Source organism: Ovis aries, chromosome 3 (assembly GCF_016772045.2).
Source record: "Ovis aries strain OAR_USU_Benz2616 breed Rambouillet chromosome 3, ARS-UI_Ramb_v3.0, whole genome shotgun sequence".
Classification (NCBI taxonomy): domain Eukaryota; kingdom Metazoa; phylum Chordata; class Mammalia; order Artiodactyla; family Bovidae; genus Ovis; species Ovis aries.
In genome coordinates, this window is record NC_056056.1 from 222,603,232 (window position 1) to 222,615,431 (window position 12,200).

At 57.7% G+C, this 12,200-nt stretch overlaps 1 protein-coding gene across 2 annotated transcripts in view; it reads right to left on the bottom strand.

Annotated features, from left to right (window-relative positions):
• Nucleotides 1-12,200, bottom strand: part of CELSR1 (cadherin EGF LAG seven-pass G-type receptor 1) — a 147,611-nt gene that overhangs the window by 46,129 nt on the left and 89,282 nt on the right. For both annotated transcript variants that reach the window (XM_042247887.1, XM_027968219.2), the window contains exons 6-7: nt 1,310-1,467; nt 100-263 (exon numbers count right to left, since the gene is read on the bottom strand). In XM_042247887.1, coding sequence (XP_042103821.1) covers nt 100-263; nt 1,310-1,467 — 322 coding nt within the window. The remainder of the gene's footprint in view (nt 1-99; nt 264-1,309; nt 1,468-12,200) is intronic.

Consider the following 12,200-nt stretch of genomic DNA (forward strand, 5'->3'; position numbering starts at 1 on the left):
CAGGCCCGCGGGCGGCTGGGTCCAGGAGCTCGGTCCCCCAGGAGGTGGAGGAAGCCCTCCTCGCCCGGCCACGGCGGCCCCATGACGCCCCCACCGCACCTGCCCTGGTGCCGTTGTTGGCGATGAAGCTGGCCATGTCCACATGCCTGCCATCAATGGACAGGTTTCGCATGCAGCCCACGAACTGCCGGTTCCGCACCGGGAAGTCCTCGGGCAGGTTGGGGACGCCCCCCAGGAGCAGCGGTCCGGTCAGGTCCAGGGACCTGTGGAGGCAACGTCAACCGCTGAGACGGTGGGCTGGCGAGGGGGGCCCTGGTGTCGCTAGACAGTCACCGTGGCCTCAGCCGCGAGCTCACTCGTCACCCTGAGCAGCATTAAATCCAGCAGGTGGGCAGGCCAAGGAAGCAGGCGGCCAAGAGGCCAGAACACACGCGGCAGATCCTGCTTCTGGGGCCGCCCCCGGCTCTCAGGAGCTCTGTGCCTCAGTTTCCCCCTCATGTCAGTCCTGATGAACGGTAGGTTTCGGGTGGCCGCCCTGAGTCCTGCCCGCTGGCCTGGCCTGTCCACACCGCAACAGGACACACAGAGCCGAACAGTGGTGCCACCTGCCTCTGGTCCCTAACAACCTTGAGCGGAGGTCACGGCAAACGCGAACCCTGGCTCTGCAGGCGCACACCCGTCCCATCACTGAGCTGGGAGCGCCCCCCCTGCACCACAGCTGGGGGCGGGGACCTGATGAAATAGGCATGTTTCATACCGGATGCCCCAGCAGACCAGGCTCAACTAACCGTGGGGTTCAAAGAGCTTAGTGAATATCCCACCCAAGCAATCCGAGTAGAGTCCAGCATGGACCCTTCTTGCCCTGGGACTGGAAACTTCCACGCCAGCATGTCTCTGCCCGGGGTTACGATGGGCCCTGGGGACCCTGGCATCCACATGGTGAACAGCCACTTGGATCTAACAGAGGGCTCACTGACCCAGCCCTGAATCGCAGGGACCAGCGCTTTCTGGAACAAAGCCAGGGCTTCCGTGGAGACAGGGCTGGCAAGGGCTTCTGGGCTAGGCACACCAGCCATCAACAACCCTGGGCATGGCCTGGCCACCGCTTGGGCAGATGAGTGTAAGGGGACCTGTTCGGGGAGGCTTTGACATATCGAGGGATGAGGGAGGAAACGCGACTTCACCCCAGATCGGGACTGCCAGGCCTCCAGGCCCAGAGTGCCCCGCGCTGCGGCCCGCCCTGCGCGACCCCTCTGGCACAGCGGTCACGGACGGGGTGCACTGCAGGGCCCGCCCCCGGGACACTCACTTCTTGGAGCCACTCTGAGTGCCCTGGGCAGCACAGCTGTAGTTCCCGACGAAGCTGCCGAAGCGCACGGCCACGGCCGTGTCACAGTCGTCCACGGTCACCACGGCCACCTTCTCTCCGGACGGCCCGTGGGGCAGGCCCAGGCGGCCGATGTTGGGCTGAGGGACGAGAAAGCTGTCAGCGTGACCTCCTGCCAGCGGCCCCCGCCAGTTCCCCAGCCACGGCACCCGCCTCCCAACCAGCCTGGTCTTAAATTAAGTCTCCAAACCAGCTGTCGTGGGTGAACGGGGAGCCCCCAAACTTATGTCCCTCCCAGAACCCCAGAATGTGGCCTTGTTTGGAAATTGGCATCTGGCAGACGTAACTGGTTGGGCTGAGGGCACGCTGCAGCAGGACGGACCCTCACCCAGGTGACTGGTGTCCTTACAAGGAAGACACACACACAGCCACCAGGGAGACGCCATGTGGCGATGGAGGCAGAGGCGGGTGACGCTGCCACAGCAAGGGAGCCAGTACTCCAGACCCTGACGGAGACAAAAAGGACCGCCGTGCCCTGCAGCCCTCGGGGAGGCCCTGCGCACAGCCGGCCCCAGACATCGGTCTCCAGGACCGGGGAGGAGGCTGGTCTGCTGTCAGCCCCCTAGTTTGCGTTTCGTTCCTGCAGCCGACACCGGAGCCCCGGGGCCCCTCCTTCTGAATATCTGTGTGAGTCTACGCTGTGGCCGGACCGTGTCCACGCACCTCCTGCCTGGTTCCTGGGGTGCAGGTTGCATAGTCAGTGCTCCCCCACCTGGCGGGGTACCCCTCATCTGGGCCAGGAAGATGGCAACTCCAGGTGCTCACCCCTCGAGGGCTCATGCCCTTCCTGGCCCAGGGATGACCCTCCAGCCCCTTTTGCTGGCCCGAGGTCAGCCATCCTCTGTGTCCCAGATCAGCAGCTCCCCGCCTTCCCTGGCGTCCCCATGGTTCTCACACACTCAGTCTCCCTGCCCAGGGCTGCTTAGGAGCATCCCCTAGGACCGGTGACGCAGGGGGCAGCCTGCCCACTTCTGGAAGGAGCAGGTTCCCCAATCGGGGAGGCTGGGGTTCACATCCAAGGACTGACTTGCTCTCCCTGGGCAGTCCGCTCACCCTGGGCATTCCTCACCAGTCCCCGGCCGGCCGGCCCTCGAGGACACCCAGCACACCCACCCAGACGGCCCTCAGACTCCTAGTGGGAGACACAGCACCATTCACGCCACCCACGCCATACAGCACGGGGCACTGTTCCGGAAATGCAGAGGGCCGGCTTGGGCTGGGCCAGACGCCTGAGCCCCTTCCCCATCTGCACAGCCTGGACAAGCGCTGCCTCCTGAGGGGGCGTGTGGGCTAACCCAGAGGGCCACCACGCTTCACCATCTGCACGCGACACGCACCCCGACCCAGAACATTTGCTCCCAGTCCCCGCAGGGACCATCCATCAGCCCCAAGAGCAAGGGCTCAGGGCCTCCACGTGATAGGTCTGGGGTCCGGTCGAGTTAACAATGATGAAATACAATGCTTCTTTATAACATTGGAAATGGGGAGTCGTAAAAACATGGAGAACTTAATTACATCATCTTCGATGTCTTTTAATGGGGAAATAACAACTACACAGATCATTCCAATCCTTCGGTTCTTCTTTTTCCAAACCTTCAGTCTGTAAATAGGAAAAAAAAAGTCTCCTTTGATTGAGAACGCTAGGCCGAAAGGCAGGACGTGGAGTTTTTGGTAACAGGAGCTCAGCCAGGCAGCCACGCTGTGTGACTCCAGGAGGCCTCGTTCACCCTGGCGTTACCCTCTGGAATTGTGCAGTGTACAGCCTACACCACGGTACATGGCAACCCAAGCCAAACCACCCACTTCCTCCCTGGCCGACCATCTGACCTGGACAAGGCCGTCACTACACCTCAGTTTCTCTGTCTACAAGACGAAGGTTTAATGTTAGAATACCCATCCTCTCTGTGCGACAGGGGCTTTCGGGAGACATCACCAAGACGCTGGAGTCTCCCTCGAACGCTTCTCAGGTCAAGCCAGAGGAAGACTCACCCTGCCCCCTGATGTCCCAGCTCACGCATAATCCTCTCCAGTTTCTTTTGCGTCAATTGATGAGATCACAAGGTCGGCTAAGCTATTCCCTTAAAGATTTCACCTTTGGTTAAGCCACAGTTAGATAAGCATAAAAAATAACCTGTTTTCTCTCTCTGTAATAGCAGCCCCCTTTAGAGAACACGTCCAGGTGCCTATTACGAGATGCTTAAATATTAGGTGCGATCCTGGGGAAAGAACCGTCCTCCAGCTGTGCAAGCCCCGTATTATCTTGACAACTTGCAATTTACATTTTTGGGGATGGGTGTGAGCCTTCCAGAGGAAGGCCATAAACAGCATTTATCCTTGGGAGGCGCTAATGAAACGAAGCTGCTGTTTACACAACTGCGGTTGTTGTAAACTGCTGCTGACAATCAACAGCTCAGAGCCACGGGCTTCAAACGGAAACGATGAGGAAAACGGAAAGACGGAAAAAAAAAAAAAGATCAGCATTTGTATTTACAGCAGCACTTACGGACGTGAGACAGATTTCACTGGTAAGACTGGCGTTACTTCACTGAAACAGCAAGGGGGGGAAACAAACACGGATCGGCATCTGCTTCTTGATTCCTGCTCCCAGATCCACCAGCCCCTGGGCCCAAAGAGACGGCCCTTCGGAGCACAGAACCGAGCACCCTCAGGGTAAGACCTGCGAGTACCAGCAGGAGAGACACACAGGGAGGTTTCGGGGAGGGGCCACGACATCCCAGGGCCAGCGTCCGACTCCGCGGCGCGGCGTGCTACTCCTGATCCAGCAGAACGCTGGGCCGGCCAGCCTCACGCCCAGGCCAACTATCCACGTGTGGTCAGGATCGCCAGGAGAACAGGAAGGGAGCTGCGGGAGGAAGGCTGTGGGTAACAGGAACCAAAGCTGCAGGGACTCAGGGCACATGGACAAGGGTCCTCAAAGGGTGCAACACAGCTACCACGTGACCGGGGTTCCCCGAAGGCTCAGTGGCAAAGAACCCACCGCAGGGCAAGAGATGCAGGAGACGCGGGCTTGATCCCTGGGTTGGGAAGATCCCCTGGAGGAGGGCGTGGCAACCCACTCCAGTATTCTTGCCTGGAGAATCCCCTGGGCAGAGGAGCCTGGCGGGCTGCAGTCTGTGGGTTTGCAGAGTCAGGCACGACTGAGTACTGAGCATGAGCCCCACGTGACCCAGGAAACCACTGCTAGGAACAGACCCCAGAGAACCGAACAAAGGGACTCAAACAAACACTTGTCCCCAAAAGGTCTCAGTAGCACTATTCACAACAGCTAAAAGGCAGAACAACCCCAAAGTCCATCAACAAATGAATGGATACACAGAATGTGGTATATCCATTCAACAGGCTATTATTTAGCCGCTAAAAATGAACGAAAAGCTGTTACAGGCGACCACGTGGGTGAGCCTCCAAGACACCACGCCACATGAGAGAAGCCTGGCACAGAGGCCTTCTGTGCCACGCAACACACATCACGCGCTGTGTGACCCAATTTACATGATGTGTCCAGGATAGACAGAGACACGGAAAGCAGAGGAGTGATTTCAGGGGCTGGCGTGCCGGTGGGGTTGGATGGACGCCCACCATTCACCTTCCCCGTTTTTTCCATCTGTCAAATGAGGATAAACTGTATCCCAAAGCCTTCCTAGAGAGACTCACAAGCAATTACAGGCAGAAAGAGCAGGGAACATTCTCCATCGGGCTTGGGAAGCATGTGTGTTGACACAGTCGGCCTGACTTGGGGGTTTGGGAGGAACGAAGGCCCCAGCGAGGGTGTCTGATCTGGGCTCAGCTCATCCGTCTTGGTCGAGGGGAGACAAAGCGTGGCTGGGTGGCTGGCGGAGGGGGGAGGAATCAGGGCAATCGAGAGGTGGCGACGGCGCCCGACTCGGGCGCACACGGCCGCCCGCGCGCTGGCAGGAGGGGCTGTGACGCGAGCGGTCCACCCGAGCGTCCAGGGCGAGACTGGGGCTGGGGAGGAGAGGGCAGGCGAGGCTCTGTGGGCGCGGAGGGGAGGAGCAAAGAACAGACAGCAAGGCGAAAGGAGCTGCCCCTTCACATCTTTAAGAAGAGTTTTTCAAGTTTGTGCAAGAGAAAAAGACGTCCAGGAATAAAGGGGCCATTGGTAGTACGAGTCACCTTACTTCTCAAGTGAGAGGGGCTCCGGGCACAGGACAGGTAAAGGCCCGAGTCCCTGACTGTCCCTCCTGGGGCCTGGCCCCAGGGGGCAGCTATTCCGGCCGGGGATCCCTGCCCCTTCTCACCCCCAGCCCTGCCCCACAGCGGCCTGGCGTGGACACCCAGGGGCCAAGGGGAGCCAGCATACGATCTGAGAGCTGGAGGCCCAGGCCGGCAGGGCCTGCAGGAGGGGCGGGCTTGTGCACAGGGTGCCCTGAGCAGAGCCCACCACAGGCAGGCGGGATCGGGGCCAGCAAGGACAGGCCCACCGTGCCCACCCCTGAGAAGAGTTCCGAAGGACGCCGTGCGCGCCGGGGGGACCAAGACAACCAGCTTCGCAAATCTGTGCACATCCGGGTTCCTGGCTCCCGGCGAACCCGCCCCAAGTCATCACTTGGGGTCTGCCCCTTTTTATTTCCCTTCAGCTATTTCTTCTCCCTGGGCAGCACCCCCCCTCCCTGGGCTTTTCCATTCAGGGGTCCCGGAGCCGCCCGTGGGGATTGTTTGTGACACAATAGGGCTTGGTCCCTATGAAGCGCTCATATTTCTACAGCCTTTTAACCTGCTGCAGACAATTCCTCACCGGGGAGGTGGATGGGGGTTCAATTTCAAATGCTGGTTGCAAGGGAAGAGGCGTGGGGTGGGGGCTCGAAACCAGATACCAGGAGGGGCAAGTCTTGGGAACGAAATAGATTCACGCTCTGTGTCAGAAATGATTAACTGACGTTCATATCAAAGAATTCACAGACGGCCGGGCCTAAGGAATGTCACAAAGGGTGAAAATGCAGCCTGGAACGTATACGTGTGAGGCTCAGACCCGACGACTGGGCCAGCTGAACAAAGCCCACCGGACGATGGCACACCGAGAAATATGGGCGAGCCCCCAACCCTGGTCCAGGCACAAAGGTGAGGAGGCCCCCCTCCAAAACAGGCGTGGTGTTTTTCTCTGATGCTAACTGGTGGACGAGAGGAGAAAACATCCAGGCACAAGCACTTCCAGGATCCAAACCAAACGCCCAGGGAGCCTCCCAGCAGGACTTTGCTGGAACTCCAACAGCAGATCAAGGTGCTGCGTCCCTGGGGGCCCAGGTTGGGTCTGGGGGGCGCCCCACGTGCAGACAGTCGCTGGATGCTCTGGTAGCGACTCTGACACTCAGCTTCCCCACCTGTAACACACAAGCGGGAATGCCCTCCTGCCCCCTAGGCAGGCTGCAGCCTCTCCCAGGCCCCGAGCACGGACCAGGCCTCCACACGGGGGCTCTGGGCTCCGCGATGGGGAGCTAGGTCCATGTCTCTGATGGGAAGCGATTCGGCCCAACGCCACCCAGGCAGGAGCAGAGAAGGAAGGGGGAACGCGAGTTCGTGGATGCAGACTGTTAAATACGGAGTAGACGTACAACATCCACGTACACCACGGAAGGATGCTCAATGTTCCGGGGTAAAGGCACAGTGGAAAAGAATGTCTATCAACCCCTTCTCTGGGCAGCAGAAATTAAACCCAACACTGTAAATCAACTATACTTCAATAGAATGTAGGAAAAGAAGTCATTCCGCCTTCTTCAGTGGAGAAGGAAATGGCAGCCCACTCCAGTATTCTTGCCTGGGAAATCCCATAAGCAGAGGAGTCTGGTGGCCTACAGTCCATGTGGCCGCGAGAGTCGGATACAACTCAGTGACTAAGCAACAACAATCTTCTTCAGTGAAATCGCCAGGAGGAGCTCAGAGCTCCGCCAGATTAAGCCGTAAACGACAGAGGATGCGGTGGTTGGATGGCATCACCCACTCAATGGGCACGGGTTTGGGTGGACTCAGAAGCCTGGTGTGCTGCGGTTCATGGGGTCGCAGAGTCGGACACGACTGAACTGAAGCAGTAAACATATTTACTTCTTGAATTTAACATTAAGGCCTAAGCCCAGGCCTTCTTGACCCTCTTCCTCCGAGACACGGGACACCTGCAGCCTAGGATGGGCACAGCGCCCCGCCGGGCGTGGGCAGCACACTGCTGCGTGGGAGCCTGACGGAGCCACCAGGCAGGGCGCACAGCTGGCCGAAAGCAGCACCTACTCCTGTCTGCTTCGCCTGCTGGGGACCTGGGGCAGGGGACGCACTGCCCAGCTGGGCAGCATCTCCTGGAGAGAGGCTAAGTCCAGTGCCATTCGGAAGAGAGGCCCCGGGCCCCCTGCCGAGTCCCTGGTACTGGGCAGGCTGCCACACCAGCACAGTCAGGGCCCAAGGCTGCCAGGGGCCAGGGGCCAGCAATGTCCACAGCCTCCAATGAGCATCACCTCCAAAAGGCCAAGAGGTCACATCCTTACCCCACTTAGCAAAGTCCCCTGACTCCCACTGTCCACCCCAGACCCCTGAGCCAGGTTCAGCCGCAAAACCGAGGTGAAAACAGGGCCCCCGGGTGGGATTAAATGCACAGGGACGTGTGTGAAGGGAACATTCCAGGGAGTTTGCTGCTGCCGTGCTGTTGCTAAGAAAGGCGGGAAGAAAGCCAAAAACACACAAGCGGCTGCTCTCCCTGTATTTTCGCTACCTATTTTCCTGCATTAAAAATATATAGCTTCTTTTTTTTAACACCTTTAAAGAAAAAACAAGAGTTGCCTAGCAGCCCAGTGGTTAGGACTTGGGAGTTTCACTGCCGTGGCCCCAGGTTCAGTCTCTTGTTGGGAAACTAAGATCCTGCAAGCGGCAACCACACGGCAAAAACCCACACACCAAACTAGGAGCAGTCAGCAGCCTGGACCTCAGCGCACCTTCACGGCAGCCCCCGGTCCTTCTCTAGGGCGCAGAGCATCGCTCGGCCCTGAGTCCCTCACGTGCCTAGCTGTCCAGCAGAGTACTGGGCTGTGAGAACGGACCCTTTTTATTTGGGGAGCATTAAAAAGAGAAGATTTTTCACAAGGGTCAGAACCAACTGGTCACCTTAACACGAACCACAGCAGAGCCGTCCGTTTCTCAGGCAATGCGGTGACCCGACTCCTGAGGACTGTGGCCACAGGTCAAAGGAGGTGCTTTTGTGATGGTTGCTCAGACATGGGAAAACCCAGGGCTGGGAGGCAGAGGTCCACTGAGCGTGGCCTGTGCGCTCGGCACTGTGTATGAAGAAGCATCTCCTACCGGCCCCAGCGATCTCCGTGGGGACGCCTTTTGTTCTGGAAAAGATCCTCCCCAGGTGTAGCCTCTCACCAGACAAGCTCGGGGGCCGGTGAGCGGGGGCCAGGAGCGTTGGGGCTGCTGTCCCTGCCGGGCCGGGTCCCTTATCCGTATCTGCCTGGCCGGGCAGGCTCTCTGAGTTTTCTGGGAACCCGGGAGTTCACGTAGCTTTGCTCCAAGGGGGATCTCTTCTCCAATGACAGATGGAGGGCTCAAGGTCAGGGTTCTTTCCATTTACACAGAGCCTTCTTGGAAAGTTGGGGGAACATGTTCCTTCTTTTAGGGGCTCTGTGGACCAGAAGCTGCTCAACACGAAGGAGAGGCCCCTGAAGCACCCCACGAGAAGTGCACACCCTGCACCCCTGGGGTCTATGACTCTGACGCCCGCTGCTCCCAGCTGGACCAGAGCCAGGGAGGGGGCCCTTCGAACAGTCCAGGAGAGAAAAGAAGGCGGCATCAGCAATGACACGTCTCTGGACTGCCAAGGTTTGCAGGCTACGGGTCATTTCGGAAAACCTTCTCGGACAAAGAGAAAGGCTTTCAAGAAGCAGCCACACTCACACTCATGCGTACACACACACACACACACACTCTTGCAAAGCCCCCTTCTGCTCCTGCTGGGACCCCAATAGGATCCTCTCTGTCCCCAGAGTGTGTACGGCCACAAAGAGAGCCCAGGACCCTCAGCTTCTCCCTACAGACCCCCAGCATCTCCCAGTTGCCTCCACCCTCCTCCGGATCGGCCTCCCCGCCCCCACGTCGGGTGTGCAGGCCTCTATGGTGCCATGCAGGGGTGGGGACAGGGCTAGGTCAGTGGGGAGAAGGCAGGGGTGAGGCCTGAAAGGGCTGAGATGGTGGGAGAGGTGGAAGGCAGAGCAGGAGGGTGCCGGCAGGTGGGCTCTGTCCAGCCCCAACCCTGTGCCTCTGGGTCCTCCTCTAAGGCTGGGCGAGAGGCCCTCGGCAGTGACAGGCTGGTCCTATAGAGGGCAGGGGGCAGGGGTGAAGAAAGGGGGGCAGCCTGGGAGGGCAGGGGGCTAGGGGCAGGCAGTGTTTCATTGCAGAGCGTTGGGGGGCAGTGACGGGGGGCTGAGCTGGGCATGCTGGGTGGGACAGGGCGGCCTGTGGAGGCCCGAGGCCACCAGACAGGGAGCCACCTGGAGCTCCAGGCTGCGGGCAACTTTCCATGACAGGCAGGGGTCGGGGGCCCGGGTGGGGCTGAGTGATTTTGTTTCCACGGCAGGTGACTCTGCCCTCTGACGGGGCGTGTTTGGAAAGGAAGCAGGCGGGCACCCTGCCCGCTTAGGCACTGGGCTCCCACTGCAGTCACGGGAACATCGATGTCAGACACAGATCAGCTACCCACGGGTCCAGACACAGCAGGGACCACTCCTGTCCCCAGAAACTGGCCGAGGGACACAGGAAACCCAGCTGGAGAGAAACAAAACGATTCACAGCCCAGAGCACGGACCTGGACTGGAGCGGGTGGGCGAGCCTGCCCGGAGGAAATGAGTGTGCAACACATCCCACCGACTCGCCTGCAAGGCTCCCAGCCTACCACCTCCGTGAGCGGGAGGAGCGAGGCCAAGAAGACCCCGTGCAGACCAGGGGACAGTAACCTCCCACCTGGCCCTCTCCTGCATCGCAAAGGGTTGATGGACTTGGCAAACGCCTACCTACACTTGAAAAGAGTTTAGCTTCCTTATCTCGCACCTGCTTTGAATCAAATGATTTTCTAAATGGAAAACTTTTTAGAAAAGAAAACAAAAATGGCTCATGAGCCCATCCCCAGATGACTCCTGCTGTATTCTTTAATAAAATAAAACTTGAAACAGGTAAAATATCACCGGAAGTTAAAAAGTGAACATGAAGGCCCCCTCCTTTCTCATTAACTGTATTCCCAAAGGCATCCACACGCGGTGGACTCTCTGCAGAAAGAGTTGCAACAATGCCTCCCGTCACTGAATCACAGGAATAATAAACAGCTGGTGTTTCAAGATACCACGCGTGGGATGGCTTAGGACCCAGCACAGCTATCTGATCCGTGCTGCTGATGGATTTGCTTTCGGCGGGAGGAGGGCGCCCTTCAGGAAGAAAATGCGCTCATGCCAGCACATATTTGTCCCTCTCAGTTCTTTTAATTAAGTCCTTGAGCTAATTTTAGGTGCACACGCAATTCTAAAAAATAAGCGAGATCTGAGGCGCCCTTTACCCAGTTTCCACCAACTGTAAACATCACGGCCCAGATGTGGACGCTGACACTGTCAGGACACAGAGCATTTCCATCAGCACGAGGACCCCACCCGCTTCCCTTCCACCCCCGCCCCCAGCCCAGGCAGCCACTCATCCATGCTCCAGGTCTGCCATGCCCTCATTCAGGAGTGATACACAGATGGAACCACACAGAACGCAAGCTCAGTTCAGTTCACTCGCTCAGTCGTGTCCGACTCTTTGCGACCCCATGGACTGTAGCACGCCAGGCCTCCCTCTCCATCACCAACTCCTGGAGTTCACTCAAACCCATGTCCATTGAGTCGGTAACGCCATCCAACCATCTCATCCTCTGTCATCCCCTTCTCCTCCTGCCTTCAGTCTTTTCCCAGCATCAGGGTCTTTTCCAATGAGTCAGCTCTTCGCATCAGGTGGCCAAAGTACTGGAGTTTCAGCTCCAGCATCAGGCCTCCCAACGAATATTCAGGACTGATTTCCTTTAGGATGGACTGGTTGGATCTCCTTGCAGCCCAAGGGACTCTCAAGAGTTTGCTCCAACACCACAGTTCAAAAGCATCAATTCTTCGGTGCTCAGCTTTCTTTATAGTCCAACTCTCACATCCATATGTGACTTCAAACCATAGCTTTGACTAGACGGACCTTTGCTGGCACAAACTCATGAGCCTGGCTCTCCCTGGTCAGCACACTTCTCTCTTACTTGTGTCAGAAGTTCCTCCCGTCTTACTACCGAGGAGTATTCCAGGTTCCGTGGTGCGCGGATGTACACAGTCTGCGTGACTTTCGGTTTGGGAATGTTAGGGATATAAGCTGCTGCGCATCTCTGTCTACGTGAGTTGCATCTATAGTCATGAGGGACGTTGGTCTGTAGCTTGTTTTTGGTCCTGTCTTCATCTGATTTTGGAATTAGGGGAACATTAGCTTCACAAAATGGACTGGGGAGTCTGAAAGACACTGTACAGAATCGGTGTAATTCCTGAAACATTTGATGGAACTCTCAGGTGAAACCACCAGAGCCCAAGATTTCATTCGGGGGAGTTTTTAAAGTACAGTTTCCTTAACAGTAACGTAGTTGTGTGCGTTAGTCATTCCGTGTGGGCTGATCTGCGGCAGTGTGTGTTTCAAGGAACTGAGAATTTATTCCTGACACTACTACCCTGTCTTCTCTCTCTCTCCTTTTTTTCCTCCTAGAAGTTTGATGACATCACTGGTTTTCCCAAAGCTCTTTGTTCCATTG